The sequence below is a fragment of the Carassius carassius genome, chromosome 49 (assembly GCF_963082965.1).
Source record: "Carassius carassius chromosome 49, fCarCar2.1, whole genome shotgun sequence".
Classification (NCBI taxonomy): domain Eukaryota; kingdom Metazoa; phylum Chordata; class Actinopteri; order Cypriniformes; family Cyprinidae; genus Carassius; species Carassius carassius.
In genome coordinates, this window is record NC_081803.1 from 3,822,530 (window position 1) to 3,846,935 (window position 24,406).

A 24,406-nucleotide genomic window follows, 5' to 3' on the forward strand; every position below is an offset into this window, starting at 1 on the left:
CATTACAATATCTCTCTCATTTCCCTCCCATGAATGAGTTCTTGAATTAGAAATGGTGTGTGTGTGTGTGGGTGGGGAGACATTTTTTGGTGAGAGATAGAAAAAAGAATGTGTGGGACCTTGATTTTCAGCCTGTTATTTAGCACCTACCTTCATAGAAAGGCATACAGCAGCAGTTCAGCAGTGTCAGGAAGACAACCTCTAATCTAAATGTGCATATGCTAATGTGCAACAATTAATCTCTACAGGAATCTGAACAAGCTTTGAATCCAACCCACGGCTCGTTATCAACAGTCCTGCGGCTCAAAGTCGAATTTTTTATCTGCAAAAAGCTGCATAAATTTACACCTGCCGCTTATCACGATCTAAAATTAAGACTCTACAAATGCACCAAATGAGAGTATACAAGGATACATTAAACCCTGACTGTGCGTTCACACCAGACGCGACTTGCGCGTCAAGAATGTAGTTGTTTAAAACTCAAATCTGCTGTTTATTTATAAAGACAGCACCTATTTAAAAATATGTTTCGCCGATTTCAGAGACGGTGAACTCCACGCGATCAGCGGGCGCTCAGTCCTCATGTATCCGCAGAGAGCAGCCTCACCTCGGCTAGACCTTCTGATGTGTGCCGCTGGCTCTGATGTCTCTTTAGTGGTCAAACATAAAATATAATTCATTTTGGGTAAATCTAACAGGTGATCTTTGGTCTCTATTCAATTAATCTATTTCTTCCCAGCAATCCTTTTTATTCCTGTTTCTGTAAAAGTATGAAGAAGTATCATACAGTCTGGGTATCCACATACAGCGACGATGACTTTGTCCTCCATTGTCGTTTCAGATTTTTCCTCCACTCGCTACGTCGTAATCACGTCACTACTAGAGCAAGCTCCTGATTGAATAATGCGGCGCGAAATTTTCAAAGTTCAGATTTTTCAAAACGCCCAAAACACTCAATTCGCGTCGCGTCATTTGCGCTGCCTCATTCGCGTGAATCGTGCCGCAGGTTGTCTATTCGTGTCTTTGCATTGACTTAACATGTAAATCACTCGTGCTTCATTCACGTCTGGTTTGAACACACTATGAGCCTTCGTTTCCACTTGTTTTCAAAGCACTCACCATTTAGACAGTAAATCTCCCCAAGTTTCCAGAATTTTTTCGCCACATTCCTTAGACACGTCTCCAGATCCACTCAATAATGGCTCGTCATTGTCTGGGAGGACGGTGAGAGAGGAAGAGAGACAGAAAGAGAGAGACGTGACCAGCTTCAAAGCTTCGGTCAAATCTCCCTCTCTATACAATATCTACAATATAAGTTGCTGAAAAGAACCACTCGTGAAGTCATGATGATATGAATCAGAGCCGAGGGCCGCTCACCTTCCTCTTCATCATCCTCAGGAGGAGAGGGCACCATAGAGCCGTGAGAGCCGGACGACAGGATGCTGGGGCTCGCTGTGGTCTTCCTCCGCTCTCTCTCGGTCTCGCTCTCTAAACTCACCACTTCATACAGTGTGTCTGAGTTACTCTTCCTCTCCATGTTCTCCATCTGAGAGCAGAGTGCAGGCACCGTCAAACACTCATTTATTTTAAAGACCATCTCAGTTCTTGTCTCAAAACCTATACTTTGAATGTGAATGCGGTCTCAAAATGCGAAAATGTGACATTGCGGCCCAAACAGGAGGATTTCGAGGCACAGATGTTCGGTTCTCTAACAAATCAAGGCCTGTAAAATGTCAGGGCCTGCGCTGAGCTCGTCCTCACCGGTCTGAGCTTGAGATAGAAGCTCTCGGTGTAACTGCGTTTGCTGAAAGGCCAGAAGAGTCTATCGTTGGGTGAGCACACTCGAACCCGTGTCTCCAGCAGGAAGCGCACAGGCTCCTCCACCTCCGTGATCACCAGGTCCACCGCCGTCGTCATGTACATGAACTTATCTGTGTCACACAGGTTAAAGAACAGCAGATGTCAGGGGATGCACGAGTATGTTTTGATGACCTCTAAGAACATCTACTAGGGATGCACAATAAATATCCCAATATAAATGTTCATAGAGGTCATCAAAACATACTCATCTTAGTGGAGTTAATGCTTCATGTCATTCACAATCATTTCTTGACTTCCAACTTTGGCTAAGAAGAAGGATTATTCAATAAAAACAGATTTTATTTGTATAGTGCATCGTATATAGGATCCCGATCAAAGTATTCCAAACATAAGGGTAAAAATTTACAATTATTAAGTATTGCTATTAAATAATTTAATAATAATAATATATTTGAACAGCACCTGCAGATTGAAGTACTTCTAAAATCTGGGAAACTAAAATAATATATATTACTTTTGTTGTTATTATTAAATAAAAATACATTTTATTCGTATAATGTGCATATATCAAATCCCGATCAAAGTACTGTAAAATTATTAATTTTATTGTTATTACAAAATGATAATAATAAATATTTTATTTGTATAGCACCTTTAATACATCAAATCCAGATCAAAGTACTTCGAAAATCAAGGAAACTCTTTAAAAATATATATTGGTAATAATAATAATAATAATAATACTAATAATAATAATAATAATAATAAAATTGTAGCACCTTTCATACACAAAATCCATCTTAAAGTACTTCAAACATCAGGAAAAACAAACTGTTAAAAATAAGCTTCTAATCATTAATATCATTAATGTTGTTATAATAATAATAATAATAAACTATAAGATTATAATAAAATTATAATAAGTATTATGTATGCAATATAATTAAGTATTATTATAATTGTTATTATCAAATAATTTATTAATAATAATAATAATAATATATTTGTATAATGTCTTATAATGCCTTGGGAAACAAAACATATATATTAGTTTTGTTGTTATTATTTAAAAAAAAAAATAATTAAAAAATAAAATACATATATATATATATATATATACTCATATAGTGTATCATAAATCAAATCCAGATAAAAGTACTTCAAAAATAAGTGAAATTAAAATAAATAAATAATTATTATTACTAAATAAAAATACATGTATTTGCATGGAAAGATATAGAGTTTAGAGCCTGTCTAATATCAGGTGGAAGAATGTTCCAGATCTCTTAAGCACAACAGCATGGTTTAAATAATATTCCAGAGAATCGGCATCAGAAGACCTCAGACGATGTGTCTGGTTCTGTACCTCTGGGCGTCTCCTCATTCACGGCCTGAAACTGAGGAGTGTTGGGATTCCAGCTCCCTGTGATGATGTAAGACTTCCCATCAGAACTCTTGCCCATTGATTCCTAACAGATGAGGAGAGCCAAGAGAAACAGAGGAGAAAACAAAAGTCAAACATAATCTTGACTTCACAGACATTTTATCCGTGGCTTTGATTCACTAATGGTAAATTAACCAACAGAGGACAGACCCGGCCAACATCCTACCTGCTGAACTAACTGGAGGAAGGACAACACTTCCAGACTCATGACAACATCCTCACATGTTTCAGAACTGTGTGTTAATATGAATGCTACATAGTTTAGTTCTGTAGCTACAGGCGCGTTTTATGCGTTTATAACTAAAAGCATTTAGTTTTCTGTTTGTCCATTAACTGCATCCTGCTTGACGCTAATGCCAGATTCCCAGCCGCTGGCCACAGACGGATATGCAAGTTCCCACAGAGATGGATTAATACAATTCTACAGATACAGAATTCTGCAGACTTTCCTGAGAATCAGTGAAGGATATGCAAGGAAAAGTCTACAGGTCGAGTCAGAGCTTTGAACTGGAGACGCTATTTTTTTGCTGCTTTCAACCCAAATTAGAAAATATTTCAACATGACATTTTTTAAATGTTAAATAACTTTGTAATTTCCTCTATCAGCTAAAATATAGCTGTGAAAATATCACTGTGAAAACCTGTTAATTGGTTAACTGTGTTAACTGGTTACATATTAGTGCAGTTTTGCTGTAAAATATTGTTTAATTTCAGTTTTTTGCAAAAACTATATAATTTATGAATTACAGTAAAAAAAAAAAAAAAGAAAAGAAAAAAACATTAAAAAGTCCCAAAATATGATACCATTTTATAAACCGGACTAGTGTTAATAAAAATGTTTTATGTTACATTTTCTGTTATTAAGTTTTATTTTCTATTTGTTCACTGACAGTCTTTTGTCTTTATATAGTAGATTTTGGTAGATTAGATGAATGAATGAAATAAGTTTAAAAACATACAGGCACCAATATGCCTGAGAAACTGTCACAGTATTTTTACAGTGCTTTCCTGGCTGCTGGTTTTTACCGTAAAGTTACCTAGATATTCTCTTACAGAGTAGTCCTAGAATGTTTTTGAACCCCTTTCTAGATTCCTGCATATATTAGTGATCAGCTCTTCATTCTAATCTGGGATACTAAGCATTATAAAGAAACTGATTTAATAAAGTAATTGACTGATTGAGTAAAGGTTAATGATGTCTAACATCACCTACCAGGTCGAGCAGGTGCATATCACAGTTCTTTACGTTCTTGCCCGGGCTCAAAAGCAGACCGAAACACCTGAAACACAAACATGTGCCTGACTGGAACTTCAAATATCAGCTGTAAAACTGCAGATTCACACACCCATCTGCGGGTGCGGAGCCTGAGAAAGCATACATAAACAGAAAAGCACAGCTGTGCGTTCAGGCAGGGCTGGCTTCAGTTCAACACAACATCAGTCACTGCAGAGAAACCACATCCTACATGTTCTCATGGCCCGAGAGGAACACTTGAGCACAGAAAACACATAATTCAGCGCATGTTTACCATTAAAGAATAAATTATTGGTTGTTGAGGGAGACGCGAGGCTCTTCTGGATGAGGGAAGCACGTACCTCTCGATGGCCAGCTCTTTGTTGGACGTCTGCTGGACGTAGATCACAATCTTTTTGTCCATGCCTGGCCGCAGTTTGAAGCTCTGTCTGTCCTTGTCCTTTGACACGGCACTGTTGGTCACAAACAAAGTTTTCAAATGCTTGTTTGTTTGAATCGCACGTGTCCAGATTTTACCTCAAAACGAACCGATTTAGTTATTATTTTGATCACAAGTAAGCATTAATCTCCATTACTCTCAACGGAGATTCTCATTACTCATATTAGATCATCATTACTGTCGGAAAACAATTTTTAGCATTAAATAACCATACATTGAAAGTAAAAGCTTGGCGTAAATCATCAATTCAAAGCACAATTGTTTACCGTCAAGTAAATTTTTTGTTGGTGTCTGACATTGTGGTCAAAAGGTGATTATTTATTATTATTCATACAGTTTGTCAAATTGAAATTATTTATAATTCAGATGAATGAGTTGTTATAATTTATTACCATTTTCTAAACTATTGCGAACAAACTGTGAGAGTGTGTGAAATGTTGGAGGTGTCTGATTAAAGTTTAGTTTGACTGTATTTTAAGATGTTTTTTATTCCTGTGATGTAAAGCTGTATATTCAGCACCATTCCTCCAGTTTTCAGTGTCACATGATCCTTCAGAAATCATTTTGACATGCTGATTTGCTGCTCAGGAAACATTTCTGATTATTATCAATGCTGATAACAGTTGTGCTGCTTCATATTTTTGTGGGAACAAAATATACACACATTTATACTATATAATACAGACATTTTTTTTTTTAAAGGAGCAACAAAAAAAAAAGCTAAGACTAAAACTAAATATTTGCCAACATGAACGCACATATCTTGCGAAAGGATATAGAGCGAAAGGGCCTTTCAAAGTAAATTTGTCATTTGTTCCTGTTGTGTTTATCCAAAGTGACTTGCAGTCCATTTATAACAGGGACAGTCTCTCTGGAGCATCAAGCTCATGCTGATGGAGATATTTTGGGCACTTTCCTTAAATACTTTTCTCTCTTTTTGCCTTTTCTGTGCAGCATTAAAAACCCAGTTTAAACACACTGCATGCAGGCTGCTAAAAGATTTACAAAAAACTCACATACTGTCAAACTGTAATTTTATCATTACATTATATTTTTACATTTAAATAATATACATTTAATCAATAAAATAATATAAAAAATATAATTGGGAGCTGCAGTGTTGTCCTTTATATCAATACTGGTTACATTGAACAATTGTAGCGTATCAGACCCGAACCAGACAAATTAAAGAGTCGATCAGGACTGTGGTTGAAACATGAGCCGAATTCCTCAGAAAGGCAACAGGAGGTTGCAAATCAATTCCTAGTGCCACAAGTCAGAAGCAACATAACCAAAAAACTCTTTCACAGAACAGCTTTCAACATTAACACCACTAGAACAATTATTGACAATTTCAATTCGGAGAAGAGATTGTCAAATTTGGGGCAAGTAATCAAGATTGGTGGTCAAAGAGATGCACAGCCTGACCATCACATTTAAACCCATAAGAGGAAACAAGATCGTTTGATTGACTTCCCCCCACCTAGCAGAACTAGACTGAAATTCCTAAGGTGACCTTTTAACCTCTGGTCTCTACAGAACATCCTTATGTCAAAGAAATGCAGAGAAACTGTGTTTTACAGATGTAGATGCACCAAAATGAACTCAAAAGGACTTCTAAAGAAATATCAGTCCATCGCTTAACTCCATATTCATTTATATGTAACCCACACATTTGACTATCATGTTATAATCACTTATTGTGTATGTCTTTTAATAACTATTGGATAGCTTAAGGATTCATATTCATGTTTAGTATGTATGTGTTTGAATCTGGTTTCTAAAAATGTTTCTGACCATCAGTTATTTGTCAAATGTATCATATTCTTGTTATAGGAATCATGTCCAAAATTATACCCTGCAAGAGCGGGAAAATTCGGACCACGTGCTTGATAAGATGACATATTATGATACCACGAGCAAAGACAATATCTGATTGGTCAAGACAACATTTGAGGTGTGGCCAACAAGCCAGTTTTAATACTCAGGACACCATCAAATCTTGGCTTTTAGCTTTAGCTTTTAGTCATGACTGTTAGCGTTCTTTGAGCACGGTTCCAGCGTGCTTCGGCCTGCACGCCTACTTTATCCACGATGAGAAGAAACACCACCTAGTCTCGTCAAACTTTACTTCTGTTCTTTTACTTTAGTTTCTTTTCTTTTCCGTTTGAGAGTTTCGTGTTCTGAGTTAAGTTTTGTAACGCCCGTGTCTCTGAGTCTGACCTCGAGTGCTCGTTCAACTTCAACCAGCTACACAACTCCGCGTCTTCAGCCAACACCCAACCACGGGCTTCCCAAGACATCACTTCAACGACTACTGAACTTCCAGCCAATCAGCGACATCGGGAAACCCCCTTTCAAAGACAACAAAGGGAAACCCCTTTTCACAGGAGACGCAAGTAGCTCCTCCAGACATTTGTGCTGGTGTATCTAATATAATTTTAACCTCATTGAGGAACTCAATGCGAGGGTTAATTAAGTGACTGATGGTTGTTCATGTCTATGCAATTTAACGTATTGCTGTAAACTTGGGATTCCACATTTTCATTCTCTTAAACTCATTCTTCCCTAACTTTCGATCTTCCTGCAACTTGTGTGAATGTGTGCGTGCGTGCGCGTATGTGTTAGATTAGTTTATATGTCTTAGATTTATCTAATAAAGTCTTATTCATATTGAAAAGAGAAGTATCTTGTGTTTTGTGCTTACAAGTTAATGTCTTAAACTGCCGATCTTGTTACTGTGCTAATTAAGTGTTTTCACTATACTTTGGATATTAATATCCAGCGCAGATTTGATGTTAAATGGCTCGTTCAGTGAATTGCAGGGCGTCTCAGTGATCAGCCGTGAAACAGTGATTCTGTTCAAATTCCCTTTAAAATCTTAAATGATTCCCATTGAGCTTAATTGACCTGTTTCACTTACACAATTCTTTGTTTTTTTACAGTTGCATGTGAACAAGTCAACGATCAAAGATCTTTCCAGTGCAGGTCTGTGTTAACGGAGCCTTGTGTAGAGCGGAAGAATGAGTCCAAGATGTAAGAGAAGATAAATGACAGGAAGCATGTGTCGACACTTCTGATAAAGAGAACAAGACGAAGGAAATGGTGGAGGAACAGCAGATTGAGCTATTTTTATCATTTCTCCTCATAAAAGCATTCAGATGACTTCCTCATATTTCTGGATAGCAGAAATAACACCTAGTTGAATTATTCAGTTAGAGACGAGAGCGCTGGGGTTAAACGCTGATGTGTGTGGGAGAACAGAATCAACTTCAATGGAAGGAGAGAAGCAAGGTGATTCACCTAAACGTGCCCTTCCCATCATCCTCTTTGATCTCCAGGCTGACGGTGAAGGTGAAGACGTCGCTGTCCGGCGTAAGGGGCGGAGCCTTGGCTGCGAGCGGTGCTTTATTGGCTGATCGGCGGAAAGCTGTGGCAAAGCTGTAGAGTATTCGGCTGACCTGCACACACACACACACACAGTGACGAGTCAAAACAGTCTCCAGTGACACAGACTCAGTCGGACTGTTCTCAGGTTATCAACACACTCATTAGTGCGCACACACACACACACACACACACACACACACACACACACACACAGGTATACACCTGACAGTTTTAATATTTTACTTCACACACAATCAGTTTGTTTCAGGATGGATGACTGGCCGACCAACAATCAACTAGTCATTTATTGTGCTAACAGAGTCAGCAGTACAGTAAAACTCTAAAAGGTTTCATCTTTTAAAATCATCACTGCCATGACTGTTCATATAGTATTCATTGGCTTAAAAATAACCTAAGAGCTATAAACACTTAAATGCACGTCATTTTGAATCTTGGATGCTCATTGCTCAGTTTTGCGCCAGTCTGTATTTGAGTATTTCTTATGATGGCTTTGATAGTTTTGTGCAATAAAAGTATATAGATAGGAAGCCTATTTACCTGTAGAATGTTACATCACTGAAGGCTGAGCATAGTTATTACTTTTATATACATTTATTTGTTTTATTGCCATCAGTCAGAAAGCATTTTTTTTATATATTTTTGTATATATATTTTTGTATATATATATATATATATATATATATATATATATATATATATATATCACAGCTGAACTTGTCACACATAATGGAAGCAAAAAGTTGATTTGTGAGCATTTCTGATAGCATAGGACAAATACTAATAACAAGTGCCCCCTCTTCAGGCTAAGCCATGAAACTGCAATTCTATCAGCAAGATAAAAAAAAAGTCACAATTCAACTTTCAAGAGTCTCATGAAGAACAGGTCCAAATTGTATTTGACCACAAAATCAAAAGAAAAGAAAAGAAAATAATACATTAAGATGATTAACGTTGTGCTTCTTATTACAATCAAAGTACACTGTCCCCCAGAAAAAGAAAAATAATCTCAGCATCATAAGAATAATACTAAAATCATCTTATCCTAATGCATTCATTCTTTCTTACTTTTTTTCTTTCTTTTATTTTTAAACTAGCTTAACCATCATGAAATAGTGTCACAATGCAAAGAAATCTTAATGGTCCCAAAACAGGATTCATTTTCAAAAATGTATGTATGGTTTATTAGGATCGGTACTTTTTAAAAATCTGGAATCTGAGGGTGCAAAAAAATCTAAATACTGGGAAAATCACTTTTAAATTTGTCCAAATGATTTCTCAGCAATGCATACTACTAATCAAAAATTATGTTTTAATATATTTACGGTAGGAAATTTACAAAATATCTTAAAGGAACATGATCTTTACTTAATATCCTAATGATTTTTGGCATAAAAGAAAAATTGAGCATTTTGACCCATACAACGTATTTTTGGCTATTGCTACAAATATACCCCAGCGACTCAAGACTGCTTTTGTGCTCCAGGGTCACATTTCTTGACGGTCCTTGTAAAAATCATCCAAAACTTCACAAATAACATACCACAAACTCTATTAAGAAATGCATGTGTGCAGTTATTTGCCTCACCGCCTCCTGGATCTCACAGCGGAAGACGTGGATGCGGAAGATCTCAGTGTTGTAGTGGCTCTCGGTAAAGGCGAAGCAGTCGCTCTCGGGCGAGCCGTCGTGCCCGCGGACACAGAAGAGGATCTTGTAAATGGGGTAGTTGGCAATCTCAGTGCTGGTCTGAGGGTCCAACAGCCTGATGGGACATTCAAGTGTAAGATGATTTGATGCATTACAGGTTGCGCTGTTTGAACCAGCAACTTTCCAGTTTCCAGCATTTCTTGTCTTTTTGTTACTTCTATTGCTAGCTTCCTAAAGTACCTGACGGTGCCCTCTGAGACTCCAGGCACAGAGAGGGTGACGTCCAGGGGCATCTGGCACTGGCTGCGGAGGATGCTGACCATACGCAGAGCCTCCACCTCACTGCGCGGGGCGTTCACTGACGCACAGCCTAAATACGTCAGCTTACTGAACACCACGCTGTCTTCATCTGGGACAGGGGTCCCGGGACTCAAGTCAGAGGGCTCATCTAGAAGCAGTGATGGGAAAAGAGACTCAAAATTAAATGTTTACATATAGAGTATCTGTCAGTGTTTTGGACACTCCTGACTTGAGGGGGGGACTTTCGATCTGAATGCTTCTAGTTGTTTGAATCTCTTTTTTTACACCAAAATATATAGTGCCTCTGTATGAATTTTCATTTCTAGAATTTAACAGGTGGGTCTGAGTCTTGATAACAAATGACCAGCAGATGGCACTGTCTGCATATGCATTTTACTATTTCTACACACTTTTCTCTTAATGCAAACCCAAGACAAGGTTTTAACCTCAATGAAAATGGGTATTTGGGTTTTTATCGTCTGAACGCAAAAAGTTCCAGAAAACAAGAACACAATAATTAAAACAATGATAAGATAATTTAAAATCATCAGCAGACCCAGGCTTTTTCAGAAGAGGCTGCTCAGAATTTGTTACTGTTGAATAAAAAAGAATACAATAGCCTGTCAATGTCCAAAGCCAAATTTATCATTCACAGAACTGAGCAAAATTATTATTTCCATTCAGACAGAACTAGCCATCTGCTTGCACTGAAGTTAAAGGAATCTGAGTCCAAAGCAAATATTGATATGCTACGAAGTAGTGATGGCAAAATAGTTACAGATCCTAGGGCTATTAATAACACCTTTAAAGCATTTTATTCTACACTGTATTCTTCAGAGGTGGTTCTTGACAGACATGCATGCAAAACATTTTTAGAGATCTTGAACCTGCCTAAATTACCAGAAGAGGACAAAAGCCTTCTAGAAGAACCTTTAATGTTGGAGGAACTTCACAGTGCGGCCAAATCTCTTAACAAAAGGGAAATCCCCCGGTCCCGATGGGATTCCCCCGGAGCTCTACCTGGCTGTTTGGGATGTTGTTGGGCCCTTAATCTTGAATTCTATGAATTATGCTATTAAACATGGTATGCTTCATAGGGACCATAACATAGCACTTATTTTGTTACAAAAGAAAAATAAAGACCCATTGATCTGTTCTAGTTACCGTCCAATATCTTAAATTAACAGTGATGTAAAAATTCTGGCCAAAGCCTTGGTTTCCCGGATTGAGCCCCTCATGGATATTTTGATTCATTTTGACCAATCTGGATTTCCTTAGAGGGCTGGCTGCAGACAATATGCGACGTTTATTGCACATCATCGAACATTCTCACATATATACTGACACCTGCGCAGTTTTTTCCCTTGACGCACTCAAAGCTTTTGACAGACTTGAGTGGGACTTTCTATGGACAGTAGTGGATCATTTTGGTTTCGGTCCCAAATTTATGTATGCCATTCTAACTCTTTATAGTAACTCAACAGCCTCTATTTCAACAGGCACTTATCAGTCTCTACCCTTTCCATTACAGAGGAGTTGTCGTCAAGGCTGTCCCCTATCACCACTTCTTTTTGCACTTTCATTGGAACCCTTAGCCCAAGCTCTCAGGTAAAGCCAAGTTATTGCACCTATTACTTTACTTGGTTCTCAGTCATATATATCGTTGAATGCGGATGATATCATTCTATACCTTTCAGACTTGAAAAAATCTATACCTAATGTCTTAAAGTTATTCCATCACTTTAGCAGCATGTCTGGATACATGATAAATTGGGATAAATCCTCCTTAATGGCCCTTAACAATACCTCTCAACACATTTTCCTTCCTAACAATATTGTGTTTACTAAATCATTCACATACCTAGGAATCAAAATAACGAATTCTCTGTCAAGAATCATCCAAGTAAATTTTGGTGAACTCAGCCAGAAAATAAAACTTGATCTTCAAAGATGGACTAACCTTCAAAACTCAATGTAAGCCAGAATCAGTACAGTCAAGATGAATATTCTACCACGACTGAACTTCTTGTTCTTATCCCTAATTTTCAGATCTATTACTAGGCATTACAGATTAGAGCTATAAGAACATGGACGGACAAAGACAGTAAAGTGCCATGGAGAAGCATAGAATCAGCTATTGTACATCCCCCATAGACTTCAAGATCTGCCCTTCACAGGTTTAGGACGTCGCAACTCGCACCATAAATTTGGTAATGTTATCTTATCCACTTTAGCTGCATGGTACAGCGCTGAAAAAGCAATAGGCCATTCAAAGAAACTCTCATTCTCCTCTATGGAACAATGCTCACTTTTTATCTGATCAACAGCCTTTTGTTTACCCTTTGTGGCAGTCTGTGGCAGGATATCCAAGCAGAATACAGCCTACCTGGCTTTTCTTTTTTCTTGTACCTGAGGTTGCGTTCTGCCATTAAAAGCTTATGGCGTGCCATGGAATTCTGTTTTGAGTGACCACCCAATGTCTAGCTGGATTGATCCTGTCAAAGATCCTAGAGGGGTGGTTTCAGTAATTTCTAATTCTTTACTCCGAAGTGTTTATAAACCTTTAAAGATACTAGCAACGTGGGATTTGGAACTTTCCTGGTTAGGATTCCACCCAGACTGGGAAACAGTGTGGTCAAACCTTGGCCTTACTTCTAAAAACCTTAGTCATGTACTTATTCATTTTAAGATTATTCATCGTTTCTACTACACACCTTACAAGCGATATCGCATGAAACTTATACCCAATCCATACTGCAGCTTCTGTAACACTGACGCCACTGGTACATTTCTACATATGTTTTGGGACTGTCCAATGATTCAACCATTCTGGAAGTATGTGATTGTTATGTTATATGATCTTACAGGTCTATATCTGGATCTGGACCCATGTTTACTATTATTGAATGATGATTCAAAGTACCAATTTTCTTTAGGTGACAAAACAGTGTTGATGGCAGGGTTCACAGCTGCTAAAAAAGCTATTTTACAGCAGTGGATAACCCCAGATACAAATCTGAAACAATTTTGGATCGTCTCTTTTCATTATATAGTTTGCCTTGAGAGTACAACTGCAAAGATCAATAAGGCAAAGACAACCACTGTGAAAACCTGGATGAACATAGCCTCTGCCCTTAAAGAGCTTCTTTGAATATGCTACATTTAATGTGAGTTTGCTGCCAGTGTTTGTTAAGTGTGTTGTGTTCTGTGTGCATGTGTGTTCTTTATTTTTATTTTACTTTATTTTAATGTTATTTCTATTCTTATCCGAATGCTCTTTTTGTATGATATGTGTTTATTGATGGAAAATAAAAAAATCATAATCACAAAAAATTAAATAATTTAAAATCAATAAAAAACAATTAAGAATTTTTTTTTAAATAGATAAAATAATAATAATAAAATTTGCCGTGGTGTGAAAAAGGCTTTGTTATCTATCTATCTATCTATCTATCTATCTATCTATCTATCTATCTATCTATATAATAAAAAATAATAATTAAGAAATAAAAATTTAAATAGATAAAATAATAATAACATTTGCTGTGGTGTTTATCTCTCTCTCTCTCTATATATATATATATATATATATATCTATATCTCAGGTGAATATAAAAAAATTGCTTTTAAAATTTCTTATATTTTGGACTCATTGCACACAAACTGAAATATTTCAAGAGTTTTTTGTTTTAATTCTGATGGTTATGACTTACAGCTTAGGAAAATAAAATTTGTATCTCAAAAATTTTTTGATATTTTCTCAAAGATCAAAAAAAAAAAAAAAAGATTTACAGAACAGAAATGTTCAAGATAATGTAAAGATCTCCAAAGCAAGTTTAACTATACACTCAATACTTGGCTGGGGCTCCTTTTGCACGAATGACTGCTTCAATGCGGCGTGGCATGGAGACGATCAGTCTGTGGCACTGCTGAGGCGTTATTGAAGCCCACGTTGCTTTGATAGCAGCCTTCAGCTCCTCTGTATTGTTTGTCAGATGTTACTTATCTTCCTCTTCACAATGTCCCATAGATTCTCGGTGAGGTTCAGGTCTGGTAAGATGGTCTGGCCAATCAAGCACAGTTATATCACGTGAAAATCCAGCTGCAAAATGAAATTAGCATCTCCATAAAGCTTTGTCAGCAGATGGAAGCATAAAGTGCTCCAAAATCTCCTGGTAGATGGCTGCATTGACTTTGGACTTGATAAAACACAATGGACAATCACAAATGCTAAATTTACTTTCATCTGAAAAGAGGACTGTGGACCACTGAGCAACAGTCCAGTTCTTTTTCTCCTTAACCAGGTGAAATGCTTCTGATGTTTTTTTCTGGTTCAGGAGTGGCTTGGTTCAAGGAATGTGAAAGCTGTAACTCTTTTCCTGATGACGTCTGACTGTGGTGACTGTTGATGCGCTGACTCCGGCTTCAGTCCACTCCTTGTGAAGCTCTCCCAAGTTCTTGAATTGGCTTTTCCTGACAATCTTCCCAAGGCTGTGGTTATCCCTGCTGCTTGTGCACCTTTTCCTACCACACTTTTACCTTCCAATCAACGTTCTATGAATATATTTTGATACAGCACTCTGTGTATAGCCAGCCCTTTCAGTAATGACCTTCTGTGGCTTATCCTCCTTGTGGAGGGTGTTGATGGTTGTCTTCTGGACAACTGTCAAGTCAGTAGTCTTTCCCATAATTGTGGTTGCATGTTCTAAACTAGCCCAAGAGATGTACCCAGTATTTATACGCAAAATTAATCAAACTAATCAATCTCAAAATGGAATATTCACATTTTTTGAGATTCTGAATTTTTAATTTTCCTAAGCTGTAAGTCGTAACCATCAGAATAGCTTCTTTTTTTTATAATTTACAAAAAAATAAAGACCTTTTCCATGATATTCAGTTTTATTGAGATGCACCTGTATATTAAGAATATCTTATATTAATATTAATAATATTAATTAAGAGTTAAACTCTTCACGTACAGATATACACACACACATATATATATATATATATATATATATATGTGTGTGTGTGTGTGTGTGTGTGTGTATTTATATATAAAATTAATAAACAGTGATTTTTTTTACCCGTGTGTACCCCTATAGGAATATATATAGGAAAGAGTGATCTTTTATGTTTATTATTAATTATTTTTTTTACCCCTGTAAGATCTCTCGTTGAGTTCACTCTCCTGAGCTCCCTGGATGGGTAGCACTATCTCAAGTTTAGGGGGTACTGGGCCAGACAGTGGTGGCACAGCTGTAGTGGGATAGCCATGCTCAACCCCTCCCAGATGGTCCGGTCCGGCCACTAATTCAGTTACTGAAGGGTCCATCAGCACATCTTCCAGCTCCTGCTGTAACTGCTGCTCACTGCCGTTCCCCACGATCTGCACACACACACACACACACATCAGCGCGTTCATTCAATGACTCATCTGAGACACTTACATATTTAGACCCAAGATGACAAACAAGGACTGGATAGTATCGGACCACAGAGTAATGTCAAGGAAAACGGCATATTAAAAATTTCATGAATTAGGCAAAGCATTGAGGGACAGACATTGAGTTTGTTTAATATGGCTACAACCTTAAGACAATATGCCATTTTCACAACACATTTTTCAGGAGTTAAAAAAAAAAAAAAAAAAAAAAAAAGAATATTTTCAATGATACTTCATCTGAACTATGGACAGAGTAACAAATCACTGCAACCCAATGAACATCTTGAATGTCTATCCCTCACAGCTTCATTTTTATTTGCACAAAATTAAATGTTGTCTACTGAAGGGCTGTCAATTAAAAATTAGAATTTCGTTTTTTTATAGAATTTAATATAAAAATCCACATTCGAATGTAAAAACGTTGCATTAGAATTTTAGGTGCATGAGGCAGCCTTATCAGTAGCGCAGAATATGCCGTTGAAACCAAGCCATTCGCACAGAATGAATACTTTGCACATTTTCCACAAGGGGATATCTATCACCGCTGCAGTCGCGTCCCGCACAAGAGAGCTGCATGTTTAGAAAGCCCTCTAAAATTAATGCAAGTTCAATTAAAAACCCATCCCATTGCATGTTTTTAAATGAAAAAGTACTCTGTGTGATTGGCATTCAGCCCTTTGTTTTAAACTTTGCATCCATACATGATGATGTTTTGTTTATAATTAAGCAACTCAATTAATTACATTACTTTAAACATTATGCACTTTTTTCACAGTCTTATTTTATTGCTATGAATAAATGTGCGTTAGTAATATTTTGCACGATGCACCCTCTTGTGGCCAAAGTTTATGCCAGTTGTGCTTGAGGTTGTCTACACTAGACGCATCAAAGAAAAGTTCCAAATCTATTTGTCCTGTTGTCAGAAGAAGCGCAAGCATCTGGAGTAGCTACGTCAGAAAGAGAGCGAGTCTGTGACTCATCACACAAAGAGTAGACCGAATCACTGCCTCATTTGCCTTCTATCTAATATGATGCATTGGACAAATGGAAGTGACAAAAGCAAGCAAACGACACACACAGATGGCTATCCCTTAAATCTTACTTGAGCATTCAATATGATCAGTGTGTTTCAGTTTTGATTCGACTCCACATCAGGAAGTTTGTAAATCAGCAGATCTAAATTTCTGATTCCTGTTATTCTGGTTATTTCGTTGGCTGATTAGACAGAAGGTGTGATCTGTGTTCAATACAGCCATGAAGAAGAAAAAGATGATCTCTGAATGCTAAGGAACTGCATAGAGGTACTAGCATTGACTGTATATGTTGTGACTGAACTAAGATGCCTGGAATGAGGGAAACAGTGGAAGCACCAGACACAAAACAGCAGCCTAGAATCATTCTACTAAGCAGTGCACAATCACATTGTAATACTCCCGCTTACATCCCACACTCAGCTGCTGTACATGCTGGTGAAGCTGCCAATCAAACTGATCAGCCAATCGGACACAAGGCACAGAGACACAGTATGAGCACAAAGCCACAGAGGAAGAGAGAGACGGATAGATAGATAAAGACTGACCTTAAAGCTGACCCCTTCCTCAGAAATCACCTGTGTAACAAACAGAAGGTTTAAGGGACGCCCATAGAGCTGAGAGAATGGTAACAAATGGGTTAACTGAGAGAGAGCGTTCTCTACATCATGGCCAATGGACTACCAAAGATTGACAACCAGCAGAAACATCTTCATTTTTAACTGCCACAGGAAATCATGAATTGTTCTGCATAATGTGATGATGCCATGTAGTGGAAACAGCAAGTGTATAGCCCCAACTATTACCCAGTTATTACAAACCTATATGACTATTCTTTCTACGGAAGAACACAAAAAATATATTTTGAAGAATGTGCACGCTGCCCTTTTTCATTCATTTTAAGTGACTTTATTTCTTGGTAGTTTCTTTTTTCGCAGTAGAAATATGAGAGTGGGTGAATGGTGAAATGTTAATTCTGGTTGACCTATTCATTTAATACAGAATGTGACAAATAAAGACGAGCATCATAAAAAATAAAAAATTTTAAAAAAAGAACAACACTCCAAAGTTGGCTGGTCCACAGCCATGATCAAATGCAAATATGAAGGAACAGACTTCACAAGCCAATAAAATGAACAAATCCACCCAATCAGAACGCAAGAGTGACGGTGATATGAACATTCAAGAATCATGACCACAAGATCTGAAAACAGGGAAGACTGTAGTGGCATGGTTGAAACCTCCAGAATTAATGAGACTTGTACGGATGCAACATATTATTTTGGCCTACCATAATACTAATAAGAAGTGTGATCATTTGAACATAAAGCTGAAAGCGCATTTGCAGAAAGTGGTACATGGACAAAAAACACACTGTAGTGCCGATAAAGCAAATTAGAAGTGTGAAAAAAAATCAAAGGTGATGGACCGAAATCTCAGCAGCATTCATATTGTGTGGAATAAGCACATGGAACGAGTGTGACAGGATAAAGTGTGCAGTCTGCCTGTCCTCAAGACATTGACTGTCTTCTTAGCACCTTTTAACAAAGTAGTTAGGTTGTGCAAACTGTACTTGCTAATTAACTTAATGGGGTGATTTATCAATCAGGGGAATGTTTGTTTTTCAAAATTCCAAGTAAACAGTAGTGCCCTTAATTGAACAATCACCCATCTATAGTTCACAGAGTAGAATTTCTCCCTATCTGTTTTCTATCTACTCTTACCTTCAGTCCTGTCTTTTCATCATCGCTACCATTATTAGTGGAGGGGGTCTCGTCCCCCAGGCAGGACACCAGGACAAAGTCCTCACTGTTGAGGGTGGACACAGAGTCGGAGGACACGCTAATTTTCCCCACCGAGGCCTTGTCTTCCATGACTGCTAAATCAAGCCAGGCGCACTCATGAATGGCGGTTTAATGAGCAAAATAACCTGGAAAACAAAGAGATGAAAAAGCAATGAGGAAAGGAAAAAAGAAGACATGAGAGGAGCTTGCACGCCTATGATTATTTTGAAAGCATCCTTTGTGAACTGCAAATATAGTTTGTGGTTCTTTACACTGCAAGTTTCAACTGTTCTACAAGTGGCATCATTTACATGCAGAGCTAATTACGGGCACGTGGTGTCTGCAGAGCAAACTTTGACAGCAGTGCAGGCTAAAGAGGCAGAGAAGTGAGAGGAGTATACTGTAAAAATGATAAAGAAAGGGCAGGTAAAGATTGGCAAATGTCAATCCATACTCATATTATAGAGACACACCAAACTGTTCATTATTCATTATTTCCCCAGTTATAATTATATTAAAACTATGCGCAATTCTCTTTATTACAGTATTATTACATATGATATAATACAATTTTTGCAAACAAATACTTGCATATATACTTTTATATATATAAAGAGAGAGAGAGAGAGAGAGAGAGAGAAACAAGTGCAGTTTTCTGTGTTGTGTTGTGTTCATTTAGAATTATTTATATACTATTACAGTATTTATTAGGGCTCGACTGATCAATGAATCAAAATTTTAATTTGGCTTGATGCGATTATTAAATCACATAAGCTGTGATTTCGAATGAAATAAATGTATGCACAGCGTCAGTAAATGCTGCTCATCTCTGCAAGCGCTGTGAGGTTGAGTTGCTTATAACGTACATCTGATTTATAAACACATTCCAAACAGCCTCTTCAACTTAATGAGAAGCATTTATAAACATGTTGTTGAGAACAACAATTTTCTGATCTGACGTAGCTCCTGTTTACAGAATGAGGCACAAAATATATTCTATACTGCAATAAAGGCTACCCATTAGCATCGCATTATAAAGTTATTTTATTGTTATGAAAAATCCCAGAGAAAGCGTGAACACAGATAAACCATTTTTCCAATATATTTCTATTCTTCCTCAGGAGAAAGCGATTTGTGCTAAGGCAATCATGCTAACCTGCACCCTATCCACAGCTCTTCTGTTGCACATCTTTCTTTTTCGGTGAACCTCTGGAAGTGTCAGTCAGCTGCCAACAAAGCTGACTTTACTCCAGCCTTTGCTACTCGGCCAGCTCCAAGTCTTAGTCTTAGGCTTGACTGAGTCCTGGATTAAACCTGAAGACACAGCTACCCTTGCCACTCTTTTCAACAACTTCTCATTCACCCACATCCCCATCAGGATGGGAGAGGCTCGTTTCCAAAAGCTAGAAACACCTCACATCCTGTTACAGCTTTAACAATACAACCCTCTACGCACACGGCATTAAATATTTTAGCTTCCTCACCCGACTAATATACTATACTATTTTACACACACATAATGTATTTTATTCCAAATCAGCTTATCTTTGTCTCTTTACACTGTTGGTGGAATGACCTAACTCCCTCCAGACAGATGAATCCCTGACAATCTTCCAGAAACAACTGAAAACTCATCTCTTCTGTGAGCATCTAACTGTATCTCCTAAAAGAAAAAAATGGTTTCAGCTTTATTTTAGTTATTGATTTGAATAGTTTTAGACTGTTCCTAATATTGGGAGTGATATATTATAAATTGGCAATCAGCTTTAGCTTTGTCACACCCGTACGATTTTCCTGAAAAAAAAAAATAATAATAAAATAAAAATTGTGCATATCTGCAGTACATTAGCTTAAACGATGTTAACATTACAGCCAACACGTTAACTAAAAGTCATAAACTCCAAAAATAGGCCCCATTAAAAAAATAAATAAAAAAAAGGGTTTTTTTTTGGATTAAGGTTTGAAATATGACATGCATTAATATCCAAATGCCTGTCTATTCTAGCTCTGTATCATTCTGTGATGCATTTGTGCAATGATAATGTATGATGGAAATGGGTTTAGCTCTGTTCTACAGCAGACAACTGCACACAACATGCAAAAAAATCCATGTTATCTCCATGGCAACAGTCAAATGACTAAAAGTTGGTGCTGCTGTGGATTGTAAACTGTACTGACCGCACTTTACTGCCAAGTGCTGTTTACATTACCCTGCACATAACCGATAACACTGTTCAGATTGACCTTATCATTATGCAAACTGATCTACTATTTTGTTTCTAATGAAATAGCAGCAAACCTAATTCTAATTCTATTGTAAAAGAAAAGAAAGCTGAAGAAAGAATGGATAGTTATGATCATGAGAGCTGTACCTGCATTAAACCGGACAAGCTGAGAGGGTTTGTATTGCTTAATATTTGGGCGAAAAATATAATACTTTTTTTCTGATTCTTTGATGAATAGAAGATTCAAAAGAACAGCATTTATTTTAAATAAAATCTTATTTTAACAATATGAATGTATTTATGGTCACAATTTAATGCATTCTTGCAAAGAAGTAGTGTCTATTTAGAGTATATTTTTAAGAACGATTATACAATTCAATAATGAACACCTCAACTTTTAACTTTATAACAGGGTTTAAAGAAACAAAGCATCCTTATTGTGAACAGAAAACATTCACTACTGTTCATTGATAGTTCGTTGATAAATCAAAGTAGGTTTACTGCTTCTATTATGTGGAAAAGAGCAGCTTGGACATTCTGCTAAATAACTTCTTCTGTGATGAGTACATGATGATATATTGTTATTTTGGGATGAACTATCCCTTTACATAAATGGTAGCAGGAGAGACGTGTGTTGCTTCACAGGTCAGTGGGTTCAGGCTGCAGGGATACAGTGAAAGAGGACATTGAATGGCAGGTTGTTCCTTTGTGAATGAGCTTTGGTTTTCCTGACTGGGAATATTGTGCTCTGTCCTAATGGAGACCAGGAGCAGTGCTACAACCTGGGGAGCAATGACCAGAAACAGAGCAGTGTGTATTGTGCTACTGGTTAAGACGTCTGGTCAGACAACTGACTTCATATCCTTGTTCGCTGATATCCACATGCATTCACATGGAATAAACACACAGAACGCTCCCTCACTAAGGGTGCTTTTGGTGCGCACCCGGGTTTGATTGATGTCAGAATTCGGTTCGTTTGGATGATGTGAACGCTGTCTTCCGTACTCGGAAGCGCACCCGCGAACCGTACCCGAGTCCGCTTAAAAACGGTGGTCTGGGGTACGCTTCATGTGAACTCTGGTACGGTTCGCTGCTTATGTCAACGCAATCATGCCAAATCGCGGAAGTGAACCGCTTTTGATGACAAATTATTTGATGAAAATGTGTGTTTGTGTGTGTGTTTCACTCACTTTCCTGAGCGTGACTGACGCGCTGCAAGCAGAGAGCTGTACATCTCATTTATGTTCGCCTTCAACGTTCTTTAGAGCATTTTCAGTACATTCGACAGACACGTCTGCGCAAGTGCCGTTATGTACCAAAGCTTTATAAACAAAACGAACATTTCAAAAATTTAATACATAAAAGTGCAGAGAGTAATGTTATGCATTTGCCGCCTTCTCCTGCGCTGTTACCAATCAACGGGGTAAACAGCTGCTGGCTTGACGACGCAAGCGATCCGCGGTTCGGACTAAAATATTACAATATGAACACAGTCCAGCGGGGGCAGGGGAGCAACCGAACTCGGGTTCGGACCAGGCAAGTGAACAAAGGGTGAAAGCACCCTAAAGCTCTGTTCCTACGCTGTTATAATGGAGGCCTTGTCTGCCTTTTTCTTCTCTCTTTCTCTGCCTCAAGACGCAACAGCCAAATGAGGAGTGAAACACAAGATGATGTTTTAAACTATCTAGGGGCAAAACGAAAAGGAAAAGATAAAAGGAGGAGAGGAGAGAAGAGAGATACAGACAAACTGTCAGACAGACAGGTAGACTGAGACACTGAGAGAGAGAGAGAGAGAGAGAGAGAGAGAGAGAGAGAGAAGATTTACTCAACTCACAATTTTAGATTTAAGACAAATTATAAATGAAAAGGTGTCCTTTTATTATCGTTAGGACAAAATGCTGCATATTTTTGTGTGAAACAGAAATATACCAAAAATAAATTGAAATTTTAAAACAAACCCCAAATCTAATCAAATAAATGAGACTTTGCTTGTGGTCTTTTCATTCAAAACTATAGGCAGCCACTGCATTAGAATCACAATCCGAACAAAGATGCTGAACACATGCAGCATGAGCAGTTTGTAATCTACAAGAGATTGTCATTTGAACTTTTAAATCAAAAACAGAATGCTCTGACTTCAGTTCTGTGAAACTATTCTACATAAAGTCAGCAGAAGCTGTGAATGAGCTGCAGATGCACTCTCTGACAACAGGTGGCGCTTACAGAACAGCAGATACAGCGTTTCCTTGGTTATCGCTGTAAACAAAGCAGTGCATCGCTTATAAACACTATTTTAATATGAATTATACAAGGACGAGATGAAATCATCTAAACTTTTATAAAGACCGTCAGTTCCCCTCAGAGATACATTCATATGAACTCTCACCCCCAAATTTATCGCAATTCGTTAAACATCTCAAACGATTTAAATCGATTTAAACTAGGGGTGCTCTGATCATGATCAGCCGATCGTTATGCGCATCTAGTCAGTAAAGCCGGTTCTCTAATCAGCGGTAAATTCCATCAGGTGCGTGATTTCACATAGAGCAGCTGTTATTACACGGATCCATTGTTAACTGAGAAGATGCGCAAATCCACGTTCATTTTCAGCGTTTATCTGCGCATCTTCTCAGTTAACAACGGCTCTGTGTAGTAACAGCTGCACTATGTGAAATCAGGCACCTGAGGGAATTAACCGCTGATTAGAGAACCGACTGACTGCGCATTACTGACGAGATGCGCATTAACGATCGGCCGATCGTGATCGGAGCACCCCTAATTTAAACCGTCTCGCGGTGATTAAGGCAATGAGAGAAAGACAGGCTGAGTGAGACAGAAAGAGACAGGAAGACTAAAGCAGAGAGAGACACAGGTGAGACTCACAGAAGTGGACTTCTATTCCCTGAAAGCATTCAGCTGAATGAAAACACGCCAGCTGTTTGATTTCTCAACACTTACTAGTGGACCACAAACAAACCAGGAAACATTTCATCAAGAAAGAGTGACCAAAAGGACATTTAATGGTGGCACGGCACAAAGTGTAAAAATAAATAAATCCTGTTGTAATCAATGACGCCGTCTACAGTTCCAGCACAGCAGTTCTCCACTTGGTTTCAGATTTCAGGATTTCACTGTTTTTTTTTTCTACTCCCTATTGTTTCCTGTCCTGTACTTGAATACTGTACTGAGGATAAGACTGAATTAAAGGCAAAAACATTAATACCTTTAGCATTAATACTTTACTGTCACGCAAAAAGCTTTGTTGACACAGACTCTAGAAATAAAACAGTAAGAGATAAAGCATATAGGGAGACAAAAAGACTATATAAGGAAACAGCTTCTAAAGCATATTTAGTGAGCAGTGAGCGTTACTGACTTCACCAAGAAAATTTTCAGCTGCACCTGCAGATAAATGACCGATAGTATGCCTACATAACAAAGCTTTACTAATCAGCAGGAAGCCTCTTTATGCCACTGAATTAATACAAATACAATGTTTCACAATTCTAACATTTTTTTCTCAGAATTGCACGTTTATGTCTCGCAATTCTGAGTTCATAATTCTGACTTTGTTTCTAGCAATTTAGAGAAAAAAGTCAAAATTG

At 37.7% G+C, this 24,406-nt stretch overlaps 1 protein-coding gene across 2 annotated transcripts in view; it reads right to left on the reverse strand.

Annotated features, from left to right (window-relative positions):
- The window catches only part of LOC132132967 (rab GTPase-activating protein 1-like), a 78,330-nt gene that overhangs the window by 46,055 nt on the left and 7,869 nt on the right, over positions 1-24,406 (reverse strand). Inside the window, exons 2-13 of one of the 2 annotated variants that reach the window (XM_059545597.1) lie at positions 18,517-18,722; positions 17,341-17,370; positions 15,476-15,704; positions 10,256-10,463; positions 9,956-10,130; positions 8,263-8,420; positions 4,862-4,972; positions 4,479-4,545; positions 3,188-3,290; positions 1,762-1,931; positions 1,378-1,546; positions 1,120-1,213 (exon numbers count right to left, since the gene is read on the reverse strand). In XM_059545597.1, coding sequence (XP_059401580.1) covers positions 1,120-1,213; positions 1,378-1,546; positions 1,762-1,931; positions 3,188-3,290; positions 4,479-4,545; positions 4,862-4,972; positions 8,263-8,420; positions 9,956-10,130; positions 10,256-10,463; positions 15,476-15,704; positions 17,341-17,370; positions 18,517-18,666 — 1,664 coding nt within the window. In that variant the 5' untranslated portion in view covers positions 18,667-18,722. The remainder of the gene's footprint in view (positions 1-1,119; positions 1,214-1,377; positions 1,547-1,761; positions 1,932-3,187; positions 3,291-4,478; positions 4,546-4,861; positions 4,973-8,262; positions 8,421-9,955; positions 10,131-10,255; positions 10,464-15,475; positions 15,705-17,340; positions 17,371-18,516; positions 18,723-24,406) is intronic. The other variant, XM_059545598.1, reaches the window with a different exon arrangement.